The sequence below is a fragment of the Manacus candei genome, unplaced genomic scaffold (assembly GCF_025592945.1).
Source record: "Manacus candei isolate 608988 ecotype Guabito, Panama unplaced genomic scaffold, ASM2559294v1 h1tg000024l, whole genome shotgun sequence".
Lineage (NCBI taxonomy): Eukaryota > Metazoa > Chordata > Aves > Passeriformes > Pipridae > Manacus > Manacus candei.
In genome coordinates this window covers 4,166,797-4,186,391 of record NW_026138072.1, presented here as the reverse complement: position 1 = coordinate 4,186,391, position 19,595 = coordinate 4,166,797, and the positions used below count along the sequence as shown (strand labels likewise).

Sequence of the window (19,595 nt, the reverse complement as noted above, 5' to 3'; positions counted from 1 at the left end):
TATACCTAAAAACTTGATTTAGAGTAGGAGAAGATGGGCTTTTATGAGACAAAATTACACTTAAAGTTCAGATTTGTGTTACTCTGAAATTTTGCTTACTCTGGAATTTTCTGAAGGAACATTTCCGGTCAGGTTACCAAAACTCAAGTGAAAGTTCCTTAACAAGCTGTTGTTTCTGCATAAAAATTATTTTTGTTTTAGAACCAGGTTCTTCAGCTGATAAATAGTAATCTGAATAAAACTGAGAGGAAATTATTTCTTATACTAAACAGCCATTTTTATTAATGTGAGTCTACTGCTATATAAAGTATTTTTTTGTTTGTTTTTGAAGTTCTTTGTTGCTTACTGAGTGGGTAGGTAGTTCTGGTAGGCTGCTTAAGCTGTTTGCTAACAAAAGTATGTTTGTGAGACTTAGTGTAGCATGTCACAAGGTTGTTGATCTTCAGAGAATGAAAAATAGACTGAAACTTTATGACTGTTTCATTGTGCTCCTAACAGAGAAAACAGTGATTTTAAATTAATTTCATAATAAATGTAAGTATAAGCAGATATAGAAAAACTTCCTGCTTAGCAAAACCAATGAGTAGCTGATGGCTGAGAAATATAAAACAGCTAATGTTCAAGCATAAAAACTGTTCAAATTTGCAGGGTTTTGTGTCATTTCATTCATCTTTACTTGTACTGAGGTTCCCGAATCCTTACATTTCAAGTATAGCCTCTCAAATGTTTATTTATCTTCCTGAACTGTCTGAAATTACTGTAAAACCATCAGTGAGGCAAATGAGGAGTCCTTTCCTCTATGTAAGTGTTTCATTAAATGTATCGAGCAGGCATTTCTCTGGTATTAAAACATTGATGGTACTTGAGCACCAAGGTGTTTTGGAAAGTTATCCTCTTTATAATAATAATTTGAAGGACTGACTCCAGGTCTCTCTTGTGGTTTGAAAGTGGAGTTTGGAATTTCTAACCTAAGATGAGATAAATGGGTTTACATGCTGTTAGTTCAGTGCTGTGAGAAAATAAAGGGACTGAATTGCTGTTTGTTGTGATAAACCTCTGTATAATTAAACTTATTTTGAGCAAATTAACTTGAACTCTTGAGATCCAGATAATGATTTCTTGTAATGTTAATATACCACCAGAGTTGAGAACACGATTAGAATTTTTTTAGAATTGAATGCTTCACGAGAAACTTTGCCTCAGCTTAGGTTTGTCCCATTTTGTTCCATCTTTTTACTTTTTGGATACAGATTCTGCATGTGTTCATTATTTACTTTGTGACTTCAGCAAAATCAATTGATAGTGTTTTAAATCTTGGATTTTCAAAACTTTTTGTCTTTCAAACTGAAATACTGTTTTAAAGTCTTGCTGAACTTCTTAAAATACCTGTCATTAGTGTGTCAAACTGGAAAAGGTAGTTTTCCAGAGGGATATCTAGATATCCAACAAGTTTGGCATGTAAGAAGTAGGGAGGTAGGTTCTCTTTTTCATTTTGAAGTCATAATATACAAGGTGTTTTTATCTAGAGCAGGAGACATGAATTTCAGTATTTGACTGTGAAAAGCATTGGGAGGCTATCTTGAAGGAGTGACGGCTTTTTACTCTTAATTAGACACTGGGAGAGGAGTTAGCTAATTAGAATAGGATAATACAGAAACATCAAGAAGAGTAAAACTTATATCTCTTTTTTTAGCATTTTTTCCCTAACTAGCCTGGGGAGGGGGGGGGGTATGGCAACCTTGGCATCAAAGATAGTTTAGCTTGCTACAACCTGTTTCTTAAATTATTGGTTGTCAAACCCAGCAAGATGTTTCACGTCCCATTTTTGCATTGTTTAAGTGTAGATCTAGTTAGATGGTGAAAAAACCAAAACATTGGATTTGGCAGGCTAGTAAAGTCAAATTTTTGAAAAAGTAAAGTAAGTATTGAAACAGTTGATTCATTTCCTTTATTAAACATTGTTACATTTCCAAACAATTAACCTAGAATTGGGATACTTAGTTCTGAGGTGATTATTTTTTGAATGCCTGTAAGGCCATCCATCTAAGAGAAGGTCACTCTAATTAAACCTGCGTCCTGAGGACCTCGCTGCCACCGTCCAAGCTTGCTCGGCCCTGGCAGATGAACCTCAGGATTAAAGGGTGGGTTCAGTTCCACGCATACTGCATCTCACCTAAAAATCCATTGCACAGGCCCGAAGGCCTTAACCACGTTTGCAAAGCCCTGTAAAGACACCTTCTACAAATGCAGTCACACAAAGATCAGAAGACAAAGGCACACACCTGCCTCCAAAACTGTACCCAGATTGACTCTCGCATGCTGGAACATCAGAACCATGCTCGATTCTGTGGACAGTGGACGTCCTGAGCATTGCTGTGCCCTAATTGCCCATGAACTGTCGCATCTCAACATAGCTGCTCTCAGTGAAGTTCGCCTTCAAGAGGAAGGCAGCCTCAGAGAACATGGTGCTGGTTACACACTCTTTTGGTCAGGTAAGCCCAGAACCGAAAGACATCTTTCAGGAGTTGGCTTCATGATCAAAAACTCTATTGTCCCTAAACTCGAAAATCTGCCAACAGGTCACTCTGACTGCATTATCTCCCTACGCCTTCCACTCCACAACAAGCAACACGTCGTCCTCTTTAGCATATATGCCCCAACTCTCCAAGCTGACCCTGCTGAAAAAGATAAATTTTACACTGACCTGCGTCGCCTTACCCAAAAGATGCCTGCAGATGATAAGATCATTATCCTTGGTGACTTCAACACCAGAGTAGGAAAGAATTCTGAAGCCTGGAAAGGAATATTAGGCAAGCATGGTGTTCGAAACTGCAACGATAATGGTCGACTTCTGCTAGAATTCTGTGCGGAGCAACAGCTCACCATCACTATCTTTCAGCAGAAAAATAGTCTGAAGACAACCTGGATGCACCCCAGATCTAAGCATTGGCACCTCATTGATTATGTCTTGGTGCGACGGAGAGATGTCCGCGATGTCCACCATACCCGCGTGATGCCCAGTGCAGAATGCCAAACAGACCATCGGCTTGTGTGCTGTAAACTCAACTTCAATCTTAAGTTCAAACCTAAAAGGGGCAGTATCCCAAGGAGGAGACTCTAAGTTAACAATCTTCAATCAGCCACAGTGAGAAACAAATTCCAGGCTAATCTTCAAACTAGGCTCGAAAATCATTCAGTAGATTCTACAGATACCTCCCCTAAAACACTTTGGCTCCAAAGCAAAAACAGCATCCTGCAGCCCTCTGAAGAATCCTTAGGGTTCTCCCTCAAGAAGAACAAGGACTGGTTCAATGGAAAACAATCAAGAGATCCAGGAATTGCTGAGGAAGAAGAGAACTGCCCACTAAGCACACCTTGCACTGCCATCCTGTTACATAAGAAAAGCAGCCTTTCGCCTTGCATGCAGCGAGCTACAACAGAAACTCTGTGACATCCAGAACAAGTGGTGGATCGATCTAGCTGAGAAAACACAATTTTGTGCAGACACAAGTGATCACAGAGGATTCTGTGAAGCCCTGAAAACAGCACATGGGCCTACATACCAAGCCCAAAGTCCTCTACTCAGCGCTGATAGTCAAACACTTCTAACAGATAAAACTTCCATTCTGAATCGATGGTCTGAACACTTTCAGACTCTTTTCAGTACCGACCGTGTAGTTCAAGACTCAGCTATTCAGTCCATCACACAACAACCGGTGAAATACGAATTGGATACTGTCCGCACTTTAGGAGAAACCCTCAAGGCCATACAGCAGGTGAAAATCAGCAAGGCAGCTGGGATTGATGGAATTCCACCTGAGGTCTGGAAACATGGGGGCCTTGCACTCCATGCTAAATTTCACAAGTTTGTGGTACGCTGTTGGGAACCAGGCAAACTACCATCAGACCTTTGTGATGCAGTCATCATCACTTTGTATAAGAAGAAAGGAATTAAATCAGACTGCTCAAATTACCGGGGTATTACTCTGTTCTCCATTGCTGGCAAAATCCTGGCAAGAATACTCTTGAACAGACTAATTAATACCTGCTATAGCAGAAGGAATCCTACCTGAAAGCCAGTGTGGTTTCAGAGCCAACAGGAGCACCACAGACATGGTATTTGTTCTCAGATAACTGCAAGAGAAGTGTAGGGAACAGAACAAAGGTCTCTATGTAACCTTTGCTGACCTCACCAAGGCTTTCGATACTGTGAGCAGAGAAGGTCTGTGGCAGATTTGGAACGTTTTGGTTGTCCCCCCAAGTTCCTTAAAGTGATCATCTCACTCCATGAGGATCAGCATGGCCAAGTCAGATATGGCAATGCACTTTCTGAGCCCTTTCTAATAACTAATGGTGTGAAACAAGGTTGTGTTCTTGCACCAACCCTATTCACGGTCTTTTTCAGCATGATGCTCCAAAGGGCCACAGCAGACCTCAATGATCAGGACGGTATCTACATTTGATACTGTACTGATGGAAGTCTATTCAACCTAAGGCGACTGAAGGCCCACACCAAGACCTTAAACCACCTTGTCCGGGAGCTGCTTTATGCTGATGACGCTGCCCTTGTTGCCCACACGGAAGCAGCTCTGCAGCGTTTAACATCCTGCTTTGCAGACGCTGCTGAACTCTTTGGGCTGGAAGTCAGCTTAAAGAAGACAGAAGTTCTCCAGGAAGTCTTGCTTCATCCCCATATCACCATTGGCCAATCAGAGCTCAAATCAGTCCAGCAGTTTAATTACCTAGGTAGCCTCATCTCCTCGGATGGTAAGATTGACGGAGAGATAGACAACAGGCTAGGAAAGGCATATAGTGCTTTTGGAAAGCTTCATAAAAGAGTTTGGCGAAATAAACACTTGAAGAAATGTACAAAGATCAGTGTTTACAAAACCATAGTGCTGTCTACTCTCTTATACGGATCTGAATCATGGGTCATCTACCGCCACCACCTGTTTACTCCTAGAATGCTTCCATCAACGCTGCCTCTGTACAATCCTTAACGTCCACTGGTCAGATTATGTGACCAATACATCTGTTCTAGAACAAGCAGCAGTCACAAGCATTGAGGCCACATTGCTGAGAACACAACTGCGTTGGACAGGGCACGTCTCAAGGATGAAGGACCACCACCTCCCTAAGATCGATCTCTATAGTGAACTTGCCACCTGCTGCCGCATGAGAGGAGCCCTGAAGAGAAGATACAAGGACTCCCTGAAACAGCATCTCAACCTTGACCATATTGATCACCATAACTGGTCTACTCTGGCCTCCAATCAGGAGGTCTGGAGACACACCATCTATAACGCTGCTGATGCTTTTGAGAAAGCATGCAGGATCACCCTTGAGGAGAAAAGACAACACAGAAAGAATCGTACTCTGCAGAATATACCACCTAAGGAGTCTTTCTGCTGTGCCTTTTGCGACCGGACTTGTCTGTCTCGTATGGGCCTTTTTAGCCACCAACGCGCTTGTAACAAATGTGGGTAGAGCCCTTCCCAAATCTTTGTTCGCAAAGCCCAGCCATGATTTTCTGAATACAGATCCTAGTTCATAAATTAATGTAGAAAACTGCAGAGCAAACTTTAAACAGCCTGATTGTGATTGCAGTTAATAAGGGCATTTTAGAGTATTGTTGAGGGGAAAAAAAAAATCAAAATCTAAATCTAAAAAATCAAAATCTAAAAATATCACCAGCCTGAAATATTCAGAAAATGCTTGTTAACTGCATAAAATGCAATTCTTTTTTTTCTACATAACCTAAGGAAAGCTAACAGTTACCTTATATATAAAGTAATAAGAGTAATTAATTCCACCATTATGATCATCTGCATGGTTTGTTTTCTCTTGTTATTGTACTGTTCTAAAAGAAGGTGGTATTGGAGGAGAGAACAAGGGGTAGAGGTGACCTTTTGCTAGTCTAACATGAATACAACACCATACAAAAGTAAAACTCACAATGGCTAAAACCAGAGCACCACAATATTGTACACTTCAGAAGCACCTTAAATGTAACAAAATACCCCACAGAGTACCCTTAAAGGACTGTCCTCAAACTTCTGTAGTTGTTCCAGTTAGAAGGAAGGTTGAGTTAATGTCAGACTGCTTAAATCTTGTTGGTAATACAAATCAGCTTCTGGATAAACAGGGTGAAGGACATCAGATAAAATATTAAAATAAATATTGAAGTATTTCTAAAATTAAAATTTACTTTCTATCTATGTGTTATTTCTCTTATTAACTCCAGTATAAAGTTATGCAGTATTAATGTTTTTCAATCAGAGAAAGCCTTAAATTTCACTTTGAACTTGATTATAAGCACCCAGAGTTTCTCAGTTCCTGGTGTTTTGTTCTGTAGTTGGAATGAGTCACCTTCAGACCAAGACCCAAGTGCATCTACCTGTTCCTTCAACCTATTAATGCCTTAGGAAATTTCACATTAACAATACCTAATGTCAAGCTTTTGTTTGAATACTGTGTGTAAATATTGATCTATGAGATTATTTTTAGTTAATTGTGCTAAGAAAAAATTAAAAAATGGTAGTGGAGGTAATTTTCTCATAGTAGTATTTTACCGGCAGTGGGTGCCAGAGCAAAAAAATTTATGATTTGTTAATCAGGTCAGAAACCAATATCAGAGTTTCAATTTGTGAAATAGTGAGCTCAGGTTATCAACAGAAAGGGAAGATACAGAAATGTACTAGATTTTCACTTGTCCCTAGGCATTCAGCAATTGTGAGTAAAGCTGTAACACTCTGTGAAGACAGGGCCATTTTCTGCTTTTCTACACCTCTCTAATCCTACCCTAAAATGGATTTAATATACTGATAATGCCAATAAAGATATGCAAATAAGTCACTCCAAATCAGTTGCCTATCTGGACTGAAATTAGTAAGATAATTTAGAATGAATAGGAAAGTATATGCAGAGTAGGAATGATAGAGAAACATTTTGATTCAGCATACTGATGTAACAAACTTTTAAAATAGATACTCAATGAGAAGTGTAAATGTCTGCCATTAGCAAATAGTTTGATTTTGATGTTATGACCTTTGTAAATCTAAAATTTTTTTGTATCAACTTACTATATTGCTGACAACTAGACACTGTTAATTTCTAGCAAATGCTAGGAGTTCTAAAATTGATGAGTGAATGTTAATTATAAAAACAGTCTTGTTGATTATTTTTATATAAAAACTTTCCAAAAGTGTAATTTCAGATGCATCATTTAGGAAGGAGCAACAGGAATAGTGTCTGTTGCCATTTCTCCATCTACTTCCTCTCCTGGAGTTAGGTGTTGCAGTAATGTGTGATTTTTAACATATTTGGTTCCTCAGCAGTAGATGCTGAGGTCTGAAAAGGAAAAAAATTGTGGCTCCTTAAAATTTTAATTTTTTTACATTTCATCCTAATACCAGTTCCTCTGGCCATACTTCCCTCTGTGCCCATTCGCAAATAAGACTGGCTTAAGTGGAAACAACAGCGCAGATGAAGGAAAACACAGGAGATGTGGGAGTAGGTATATGTTGTTTAATCTTGATTTCACTTATCAAGTTCATAGTGAGGTTTGTAGGAGTGTGACAATGAGGCCTCCTTTTGCCTTTGTTCATGTCCTAAGTGTTGGAACAAGTTTCTTAAGTAGTCTTGATGTCAGTTAGTGTTCCCTATCAAATTGATTTAGATTACTTTGTCCTTTTGTCTGCTCTGCAGCACACAACGAATTTTAAAATATTTCTATTTGATGCTGACACTTGGATTGCATAGCACACACTGTTAGTCTCCGTGGTAATGCGTCTTGCCCAGAAGGTAGTGTCCCACTCCCACTGTGGCATTGCAAGGCTCTGACTTGCAGCAGCAGTGAAGCTTGCCTGAGAGGCGACTGGAAGACAGATTAAGATATCTATGTAAAGCTGTAAGGGGTTGTGAAATCATTTTAGCCTGTTTCTGCTGTTCAAGTGATTTCTTGCCATCCTCATAAAAATATGAGTTTTCCTTCATCGACTAATCTTACAATAAGTCTGGAGATGAGATTATTGCCTTAATTTTTGAAACGCTTAAAATTTCTTGTCTTTTGCTAGAACAGTTTCCCATTCCTCAACTGTTATTAATGTAGATGTCTTTTACAACTTTCTGATACCTTGTACGGCTCTCTTCCAAACTCAGTCCTCATCTTTCTGTGAGGTACAGAACCAAAACTGAACTCAGTCTTCCTACGGATGATCCTGCACATGTTGCATAGAACGTAGGAGTATTTTGTGGATTGCGTACACTACCTTGTTTTCCGACACCATGAGTTTTTTAACTTATTTATTCAGTTTGAGAACCACTAAATCTGATTCATCTCTAGAACTGTCTGCAGATTGTTACTTGTCCTGTAGTTGTACAGTACAATATTTCCTAGAACCAAGTAAGCTTTGAACTTCATTGTTCTAATGTGTACCTAAGTGTTAAGTTTATGTTGCTCTTCAGTCTCAGCTTCAGTCTCTCCAGCTCTGCTACCTTGGGTTTTGGTTTCTTTCCAGAAATAATTTATTGTGCTTCTTGGTTTATGTTCCATTTCTTAAGTGATTGTGCTTCCTTTAGTACTTTGTAAAGTATAGGGATTGTCTGTTTGAAGAAAGGCTTGACATTTAGCAGTATCTCAGTTGACAGCTGAGTTTGCGTGTTATTCTTTTGGGAGATGCTAATCTGAAGCTGTGCACTGAAGACAATTTTACATGTTTATATCCTTGTGAACTGTGATCATTGTCTGCCATATGTTCCAAATTAAAAAATATACTCCCCATCTATCAGAGCGTTAACAGATAGTCTTCTTAATCTTAGTAGAGGTCTTGAACTCCCCTTTTCTCAAACCCCTGCCCTCAAAAGGTAGTGAACTTAGTTGGTATGGTTTACTCCTATCTTTCCCTTAAATTAGCTAAATATACAGATTAATTGAGATTCAAATGCACAGAAAAGTTCAAGTAAATTTTTGATCATGCATGGCCAGGCTGGTGAACTAGGGTGTTCTGAAATAGCTAAAGGATGCCTGAAAATTACAGTTCAAATTGCAAATGAGCAGAGCATTGTCGTGTGGATGCAGGACCATGTGAATGAAAACACTTTCCTAAGTGATTACTCTGTATCAAATAACGTTAAAGGCTTGTGACACTACTACTAAGCTGTTAAGAGTATGTCAGTTATTATTTTTGTGATGCTATTTAATGAAGGCTGATATACATGGCTAAAGTAAACTTGGTCCCAAGACTACTGCCGAGTCTTGAGAGGATCAAAGTAAACTAGCAGAATCAACTTGCAGCTGGCTATGCAGTAAATAACCAGTCTCGTTGCTATAAACAAGCAGATTTCTAGTAGTAACCTCAAAGGTGTTATTAATTCCCTTTGTAAAAACAACTGTGATAGATCATTTTGATAGTGTATACTTTCATTTAATAGAAATAAGGGGAGTGTCAAGGTCGTAAGTGGCAGAATGACACACAGTAGCTCTAGGAGCTGAACTCTCCGAGGCATGTTTTCTCATGGTCTCCCTGAAAGCGGTATTGCTCATGGAGAGAGACTTGTATTAAGCTTTACTTCAGTAGTGAATGCCCCTTCCCATTAGGGTAAACTCCTGATATCAATAACGGGAAATAGAGAGCTGCCATGTAGAAGTAGGGAGTGGTAAAACAGTTATAAGTTGGCACTTGCAAAATGCTGTATGATGATTACTCAGAATTATTACTCATCACCTTAAAGTACTGTGCATTAATAGTTTAATAGAAAAGTCTTGGATACTCTATGTGCCTCAATCTACCAAATGTGGTCTTTTTCACTTTTTAAAAGAAAACTTTTAAGAAGTGTTTTTTCTTCAGTGGGCTTCATTACAGTGAAACTCAATGAGATGATATTAACAGACCGTAGCTAATACTCTGGCCCTGGGGAGGAGTGCTCAGCCACCTGGGTGGAGTGCTCAAGTACCAATAAGACATAGTTACATTCATCAGAGATAACTTTTTGGCTCTTTTGAGAGGTACACACACCAACATCGTCATCATCCAGTGAACCTCCTGAAAAAGAGAGTAACTTCAGGAGCTGCCGGAATTTTTTCAAAAACACAGCATGACCTCTGTTGTTTTAATTAATGTCCACTTGCCATTGGAACCTCTTATTCTTCTAATATAATTTTCACTGTAGGTCTTTTTCTCTCTCTGGATACAGATCAAGCGTGTCAATACACATTTGCTGTTACTTTAATGTTGTCTGCATGCATGGACTTACTCCAGAGGAAGCAAAATTCTGCTCTTGAGCATACCTATTTTAAATGAGAGGAAAGGAAGAAGGGTTTTAATATTTAACTGCGACTATTAAATGTCCTGTATTGATTGATATGAACATAGGCATCAGAAAATTGGGGGAATGAAGGGTGGAATAGAGAGAGGTGTCCATCTTTCAATCCCCCACTCCCCAGTAATCTGAAATAGCTTGTGAGGATTTGTGTATTACTGTAAAATTGCTTGTTTAAACAAACAAATACAGCTGAGGCTGCTCATCTGATAAGAATTACTTTTCCTAATGTACAGTAGGATTCTGCTACAGAAACTTGTCAATATTGTAGAGAAGTTGTGCTTTCAGGGGAAGATTAGATGGATTACTCAAGCTATTATTCCTTTACCAGCAATATCAGAAGTTTCTTAAAATTAAATTGAATGTATTCTTTCACAGCTGAAAACTAAGCTTGGGTATGTCTTCCTATTCCATTATTTTAGCACTGTTATCAGCAGGAACTCTTTCATACATATGATATTGCAAGTCATTTAATGTTACTAAATTTGCTCAGTCCACTTGTTGCTGAAAACTGTATTTCCTGAAAGAAGACTTTAGGGGAATGCCAGTGAATCAGCAGTTTCAGTTGACTATACAAGCATGTTTGCTGCATCAAACCTAAATGTTGTCACTTCCAAGCTGTTGAAACTTCCCTTTCAGGACAGAAAACAGTGATTCTTTGTCTATCTTGCCACCCTTTTGCTACTCTTGGGCCCGTGTGAACAGCAGCTGTAAGTTGCAGCTTTATTAATAAGTAGTTACAGTTAAGACTGTTTAAAGCTGGACTAAAGCTTTCTGTCCATTCCAGCCCAACACACTTGATTAATTTTAAACAATGCAGATTGTTTCACTTTGACCAGCCTAATCTTTTTTTGCCTGTGTGTTCCAGTTTTGTTTCATAACAATTGCTTTGGCTTTGAAAATAGATATTATAATCCTCTGAAGAATGCATCCTTGTGGGGTGTTGGCCTGAGTATCTAATTGGACATGATCTGACCAGGAGGTGGTACTAGAGATCTTGCATCCTAGTCATTCTAATTCTATGGTTAAAACCACATTTCTTGTATAGCAGTTAATTCTTCCTTGCTCATGTCACAATATTTTCTACTTCCCAACAAAAGAATTCCTCTGTCTTGAAATGGTCCTTTTTTAACAAAGTGAAGGTTTTTTGCCTCAATTTGCTGGTTCTCAGACTTTCAGATTTAAATAAAAGATCTGGTTAAACTCTGTCTCCTTCAAGTTTCTCTTTATTCTTGTACTGTTCAAAAATGCAGCATCTACTTATTTCCATTCTTGTTTCTACCTGCCCCCCAAATATGCTAATCAAGGTTAAACAGAAAATATATAATTCACGTGTTTAGGGATATTGGTGTGTTCGAGGAAATCTGTTGGATAAATCTGCCAATTTTGAAAAGTACAGAGAAAGTGCAAAGATAATCAATAGCTATTTAGACATCTCCCACAATCTAATCAAACAATGAGTAGAACTCAAGGTTTGTACTTGTACAAATCTAATCAGTCTTCAGAGGCTTACTGGGTTGGTTTGTTTTGATTCTTGAAAAGAGGCCATCATGCCAGCTAAACACGTCTTCAACAGAACTACTGTCAGTGTTCAGCTGACAGTACCTGTCATATGTAGTCTCTCTTGGAGTATCCATCTGAATACACAAAACCTGGAGTAAAAACATTCTCCATTATGTGTTTGGGCTTGGTCATATGAAAAGGAAGACTGAAATATGTGGATCTGGGGCTGGAATTGGGAGCAAAATTTGTGTTAGACTTGGCTGGAAAGGTTTTCTACCAACCATGTAGGTTTATAGTGTCTTGATATAAAAAGGCTTAAAGAAAAAATCTTATATTTTTAGAGCCCTGTGCTACACACCCAATCTGCAAAGTTTTTCTTTACTGTCCTAGCCTTTGAGGCAGATTTGAGTCTCAAGTGCTTTTGGATGTAGATACTGTAACTTCACTTTTCTGTAATTTTTATGGCTACTGCTTTTTTGTACCTGAGCTGGGCTATATGCAGATCTGTCAGACTATGAAGATCTGGCGGCAGAATATGCACTTTGTTACTGCCACACAGAATGGTCAGGGAACAACACCATCTTGCCAACCATCAGGTGGAAGTGTCCCTCCCCTCACTTAGCAATGGAGTGAAGTCAGCCTTTAGTGTGCTGCGGTTCAAAGCATATAATAGCAAGATTATGACTGTTCTCCTTAAGTCATGTCACACCCCCATACACACACTGCAATGTCTGCAGGCAATAGCATCAGTGTTTCAGTTTGTTGGCTTTTAACACATGTAGTTTTCTCATGATGAATTTTTCAGGGATACAGTGCTGTAAGGGAACCAGCAATGGGATTTAGCTTCAGCAGTATGTAGAGAATATATGAGTCTACAAAATAATTTATTCTGATGACAGAGGCATTGAATGTGTTTCAGCAGTTTCCTGGACTTTTTGTAGTACAGTGTGCAACTAAGGCACAAGTTCTTGCAGAAAGGGCTCTATGGCTTGTACAAAACACAGATGTGCTGTCATGAAATGAGATAATGTAGTTACTATAGAAGACTTGAGTAAAAGTAAGCTGCTAAACTGCTTGTTTTATTACACTATTCTCTAGCTAATGCTTATTGTGGGGTGGTTTTTGTGTTGGCACCAGCACTGCACTGGCATCCTTTATCCTGTTATGAACTTTTTACCCCTCCAGAAAGCAGAACAAAATAGTGTCCCACAGCTTAATGCACAACCTAATAGTGACCAACAGTGTTACAGTTCTGTGTAAAACTAGTGATAATACTTGTCTTCAAAGTCCTGAACATTTTACAGACTAGATCATGGAATCATAGAATCAGACAGGTTCGAAGGGACCTCTGAGATCATCAAGTCCAACCCTTGATCCACTACAGTCATGGTTGCTAGACCATGGCACTAAGTGCCACATTCAGTCTCATCTTAAAAACCTCCAGGGACAGAGAATCCACCACTTCCTGGGCAGCCCATTCCAATTGCCTGATTACCCTCTCTGTAAAGAATTTCATCCTAATATCTAACCTAAATCTCCTCTGGCAGAGTTTAAGACCATGCCCTCTTGTCTTACTGAGAGCTACCTGGGAGAAGGGACCAACCCCCACCTGGCTACAACCTCCTTTCAGGGAGTTGTAGAGAGTGATGAGGTCTCCCCTGAGCCTCTTCTCCAGGCTGAACAACCCCAGCTCCCTCAGCCTCTCCTCATAGGACTTGTGCTTGAGTCCCTTCACCAGCCTTGTTGCTCTTCTCAGGACCTGCTCCAGCACCTCAATATCCTTCCTGAACTGAGAGGCCCAGAACTGGACACAGCACTCCAGGTGTGGCCTCACCAATGCTGAGTACCGAGGAAGAATCACTTCCCTGGTCCTGCTGGCCACACTCTTCCTGACATAAGCCAGGATCCATTGGCCTTCTTGGCCCCCTGGGCACACTGCTGGCTCATGTTCAGCTTCCTATCCATCTAAACTCCCAGGTCCCTCTCTGCCTGGCTGCTCTCCAGCCACTCTGTGCCCAGCCTGTAGCGCTGCTTGGGGTTGTGGCCAAAGTGCAGGACCCAGCACTTGGCCTTGTTGAACCTCATCTCGTTAGAATTAGCCCAACTCTCCAACCTGTCCAGGTCCCTCTGCAGATAGTTTGGTTTGCTTTCTTCTAATGTAGCCTTTTGTGAGCTGTTTTTCCACCATTTTACAGATTTTCCTTCAAGGGTAGGGTAGGTCAGCTTATTGTAGAGACCTGTGCTGTGCTTGAAGTTGTTTTTCCTATTGCACAGAGGGTGTTGGCTTTCAGCAAATAAAAGCAGTCTGTTTCTTTCTGCATCAATGAACAGTGATAGTGTGGAGGTTGTTTTTATATTGGCAGATTGTTTAATATTTTTACTGATGTGTTTGATATTGTGTGTAATGTGAGTTAATATTTTAATTTTCAAAGATGAGCTTTCTGAAAGTTGTGTTTCATAAAACAGTTCTACAAACTCCTTAGTAAACCTGGATAAACTTAAGTGTCATGAGTAGAGTAGACAACTTCTTTCAAATGAAATGTGTCTGTATCATTACTGTATCATGACTTTTTATGGGTTTGATAGGCTTTAACTAAAATGTTCTGGTGCTTCCCAAAGTGCATATACATACAGGGAAAACTAATTTGATGAAAGCCTACTTAATGCTTTCTTGGTACATGAAGAAATCCTGTGGTTGTTCATATGGCTCGTATATAAAACTACTTTTCATTGTGAGCTGTATGTTTGACAGCTGCAGACTAATGGCAAAGCACTTGAATGTAAAGAAGTCTTCTACTTGGACATGGTACTTGAGACAGAGGTGACTGATTTTCTCCATGTCAAGTATTAGACATTCTCTTTTTTTAAAAGCTAAATTAAATTGAGCCCAATTGTTAAATTCTAAGGAATCTGAGCCAGAATGTTAGTCAGTGTGTTTGATTTGGTGTTGTCTGTGGACAAGCTTAACTGGAAATGAACATGTTCATAGTTGGTTCACTGTTTTGAACTGGCTGAGAAGTGTGGCTTCAGAATAATTTCATTAATCTCAATAGAGAAAATTTCTAATTCACTGCCATCCTTTCAGCACTAAATGTCATTGTTACTACTTGCATACTGTGTGGAAAACTTTATCCTCACTGAGCAATGTGTCTGAAATGTAATTATAAAGGCTAAAGGTAAAACTGCTCTGGTTTTAATTGCCAAGGAAGGAGGTTTCTATGCCCAGGGACTGAAGCAGAAACAGTGTAAGGGTTACTGTTGGGCTTTGACCGAGAGTAACCTCTGGCAATGCCTCTTTCCTTTTCGCTGTTTCCCTCTAGTGGTAACACACGATACTGACTTTGAGAGTTTAAACACATGAACTGGTATCTTTTCAAATGCTTGTACGTAAATAATAAACTACTAATACGAAATAATACAGGTCGTATGAAAACTTAATTTTCCTAGTCCTAACAAGTTAGAGGACAGTGCACTGTGATATCTTGTGCCAGGAGGACATACTCTAATGTTTCCAGTTGGTGATTCAGTGAGCTTTTGGAAATGATCTGAATTTTTGTTCCTTTAGATATCCAAATGTGTCTTTTACATGAAACATGTAAAGCTCTTAGCATAATCTAAGTTTGCTTCTGAAGTTTTTTGATGTGGGGCCTGCTTTGCATGCGTGTATTTGCCTTTCTGTATCTGGGACTAGGTCTTATGGCTTAACATTGGAAGTATTAAGATAATTTATCCCTTTAGCATTTTGTTTTATGTCATGTTAGACTTGTTCTTAACCCATGAACTCAAATGAGAATTATGGAATCATGTGGTGCTAGTCTTTGTAACAATTAATGTTTTCATTTAACTTTTTTAGATGTTGGTACAGCCGTTGTGTATCAAGTGTTTCAAAGAATCACTAAATTGGAAATTACCTATAATATCATCATGTCAGCTGTCAACCTAGCACCCACCACCATGGTCACCACTAAACCATGTCCTCAGGTGCCATATCCACATATTTTTTGAGCACTTTGAGGTATAGTGACTCCACCACTTCCCTAAGCAGTCTTTTCTAATGCTTTACAACCCTTTCTATGGAAAAAAATTTCCTAATATTTAAACTACACCTCTTCTGGTGCAAGTTGAGGCCATTTCCTCTTGTCTGTCACTTGTTACCTGGTAGAAGAGACTGACACCTATGTCACTACAACCTCCTTTCAGGTAGTTGTAGAGAGTGATAAGGTCTCCCCTGAGCCTCCTTTTCTCTGGGCTGGGCAACCCCAAATCCCTCAACCACTCTTTGTGGGTCTTGTGTTCCAGAGCCTTCACCAGCTTCATTTGACTTAAAATATTGCAAATGTTGCTTACTGTGTAAGTTGGGTTAGGCAACTCAGGAAAAGTACAAGGACGTTGTTAGGTCACGTAGAGGAAAAAATTAGAAAGGCGAAATCTTAGCCAGAACTCAATCTGGCCACTGCTGTATAAGATAATATAAAGTGTTTTTACAAATACATTAACAACAAAAGGAAGGCCAAGGAAAATCTCCATCATTTATTGGACACTTGAAGGAAAATCTTTATCACCAAGGTTGAGGAAAAAGCTGAAGTATTTAATGCCTTCTTTGCCTCAGTCTTTAACAGAAAGACTGAATATCCTCAGGCCCACGAGCCCCCTGAGCTGGTAAATAGGGATGGGAAGCAGAAGAGACTCCCTCTTATACAGAAGGAGATACTTAGTGACCTGCTGTGCCCCATAGACACTCAAAAGTCTATGGGGCTGGATGGTATTCATCTAAGGGTACTGAGGGAGCTGGTGGAAGATGTTTCCAAGCCACTTTCCATCATTTATCATCAGTCCTGGTTAACCAGGGAGGTCCCAGATGACTGGAGGTTGGCAAGTGTGATGCCTATCCACAAGAAGAGTCAGAAGAAGGAACTGGGGAACTATAGGCTTGTCAACCTAACCTCAGTGCCAGGGAAAGTTGTGGAACAGAGTATGTTGAGTATGATCACATGGCACATGCAGGACAGCCAGGTCAAGCCCAGCCAGCATGGAATTAGGAAAGGCAAGTCCTGCTTGACCAACCTGATCTCCTTCTAGGACAGGGTGACCCCCTTAGTGGATGAGTGAAAGGCTGTGGATGTTGTTGTTGTCTACCTGGACTTACAGTAAAGCCTTTGATACTATCTCCCACAGCATTCTCCTGGAGAAGCTGACATCCCACCGGCTTGGATGGCTGTGCACAGGGTTAAAAACTGGCTGGATGCAGAGAGTGGTGGTGAATGGAGTTACACCCAGCTGGTGTCTGGTTACCAGTGGTGTTCCCCAGCACTCAGTAGTGGGGCCAGTTCTGTTTAATACCCTTATGGACAATCTGGATTAGGAGATTGAGGGCACCCTCAGTAAGTTCACAGACAACACCAAGTTAGGTGGGAGTGTTGATCTGCTGGAGGGTGGGAAGGCTCTGAAGGTTGGACATCAGGAAGAATTTTGTCACTGAAGGGGTGGTCAGGCGTTGGAACGGGCTGCCCGGGGAAGTGGTGGAGTCACCACCCCTGAATGTGTTCAAGAAATGACTGGACATGGCACTTTGTGCTATGGTTTAGTTGACGTGCTGGTGTTTGGTCAAAGGTTGGACTTGATGGTCTTGGAAATCTTTTCCAACCTCAATGATTCTATCATTCTTTGCTGCCTGTCATGCAGAACGGATGTGCTTTTTCTTATGGAATTATGCCTTCAGAACTTTGATATCTCCTATCCAGTGTATTAATCTTTCGCTTAAAAGCAAAATTACCTTTGGACAGAATTATTGCCTAGATAGTTTGAACTTAACACATGGTATCTTTGTGTTGTCAAATTGATATATGATTATAGAAGTGTGTGTAAAGCTTCTACTGATGGCAGAATTCTGTTGCATAAAGAGCTTTTAAACCAGACTGGGTTTTGTTTTTAAACAAATATGATTTTGACTCAATAGAGGGACTGCTTTTATGAATCTTTACCCTGGGCAACTTCAGGAATCTGAAGCTGTATCAGGAACATGAGAAAAACTTGCATGTATTGGGGAGTCCCTTATTTGGTATAACTTTTTTTGTTCAACTGTGTAATGGATGCAGTGAACCTCCCTTGTTTTTGAAGGAAGTAGGTGTTCAGAACTGATAAAAACAAGGGCCACAGCAAGAAGGAAATAAGAATAGGGAATAGGTTTTGAAAGTGAAGAAAATTGTGTAAGATTTAATATGGTGTGAGATGCAAAACAAATAATGTGTTCAAAGTAAACTCTTACTTTTTCCCACTTTTCCCCCAATTACTGTTAGGAGAGTACAGTTTAAGAGCAGCATGTGTTTTCATGTATTTCCTTCAGGTGTAAGGTAGTTTTCCTTAAATCCTTTGTCAGATATGTTGTGGAATATGTCAGTGCTAATTTTCTTCATCCTACAGTGTTTGCTATCTATTACATACTCAAGCATTTGATAGAGATTTCTATTCTCATGGCTAAATGAATGTTTAAGGATTTAAGGATTGAGTGGAAGAGAAAAAAATATTTGTTCCCCTGTGTAACAGTGACAAGATAAATGCTAACTGCACTAGGTGAACAAGAGATTTAATGATCTTTTGAGGGTTTGCAGGAGCATTTGCTTTGGTAGTTTTTCTTCTTATTGATAAACCTGCTGACAGATATGTTCTGTGTTAATGTAAAGCTTTTTGTAGCCAATTGCTTCTAGAGAAAGTAACAACCTTACCTGCATATTTACTTTGAATCCTGGGGTTTCTTGATACGAAAATGTTTATTCTGATTAAGCAAAGCATAGGCTTCTCAAGTCCATGGGCAAATCTGGCTCAGACTTGCAAGAATTATCTTTCCACAAAGGTGAAAAAACCCCAACACTTTGCTGTTTAATGATGATCTCTCTTTCAAAGTCTGATTGTGGTCTTTAGCCTAACTTTCTTCACCTAACAGTAATGGTGGATGTGGTTTTCCTCTTCTACAGAGGTGATATTAATATGGTACTTAACTGTCTTAAATAGATTAAAAATAAACCCAAACCAAGGAGTAGCGTAATAGGCAATAATACCTTCCCTGTCGTTTTGAAGGATAAGTAAAATATTGCCAAAATGCCTGTCAATTGTGAACACAGTGTGTGGTCTAGTCTTCCTTGCTCCATCCCGCTGTTGGCACTTGCTGGGTTATCCCTGCATGCTCAGTCCCGGCAAGGCGTGGGCTTTCTCTCCACCTAGTGGGCGCTCCATAGGAGAGACAGTTCTCGGGCCCCTGCAGGGGTTTTCCTGCTGCCTCCTTGCTCGTCTGCCTTAGCTAGCACTTGTGCATTGACCCTGGCAACACTCCCTTTTGGATTTCATACTTAGCGATGAGGTAATAATATTTAATATAACTATTATGCAATTTCGTATAACTACTGAAAGACAAGTGCTTTCAGTTGGGATCAGAACTGTTCTTATTTTTAAAAGCACAGTTGTGCAGTTGAGGCAGTATGTAATGGAAAGAATTCATTTTTTAAAATCTATGACTACTCCCATTAGCTTTCAAAGCATGAAAGCAAGTAGGAACACTTACTTCAGTGCATTGGGAGCTGAGGCTGGAACATCAGTGCTTTTTCTGACAGTGTCTTATAGCAGAATTCAGTTTATTAGTTCTTGTATAGCAATACAGATCTTATCCCTCTACTAACAGGTTAGACTCACGGGAGGGACAAATGTAGCCCTCTCCTAGTCCTGCTATAGTCTCATGACCCAGGAGTACAAGCTGCTTTACTCTATTACTAGGTATACTG

At 39.7% G+C, this 19,595-nt stretch overlaps 2 protein-coding genes across 3 annotated transcripts in view; both read left to right on the top strand.

Moving 5' to 3' along the window:
- Positions 1 to 19,595, top strand: part of CERT1 (ceramide transporter 1) — a 77,640-nt gene that overhangs the window by 25,646 nt on the left and 32,399 nt on the right. The window lies entirely within an intron of this gene.
- Positions 1,611 to 4,508, top strand: LOC127471376 (craniofacial development protein 2-like). The gene is made up of 2 exons (XM_051788212.1): positions 1,611 to 2,492; positions 2,580 to 4,508. The coding sequence occupies exons 1-2, from the start codon at positions 2,336 to 2,338 to the stop codon at positions 3,119 to 3,121; spliced, it is 699 nt and encodes a 232-aa protein (XP_051644172.1). The 5' UTR covers positions 1,611 to 2,335; the 3' UTR covers positions 3,122 to 4,508.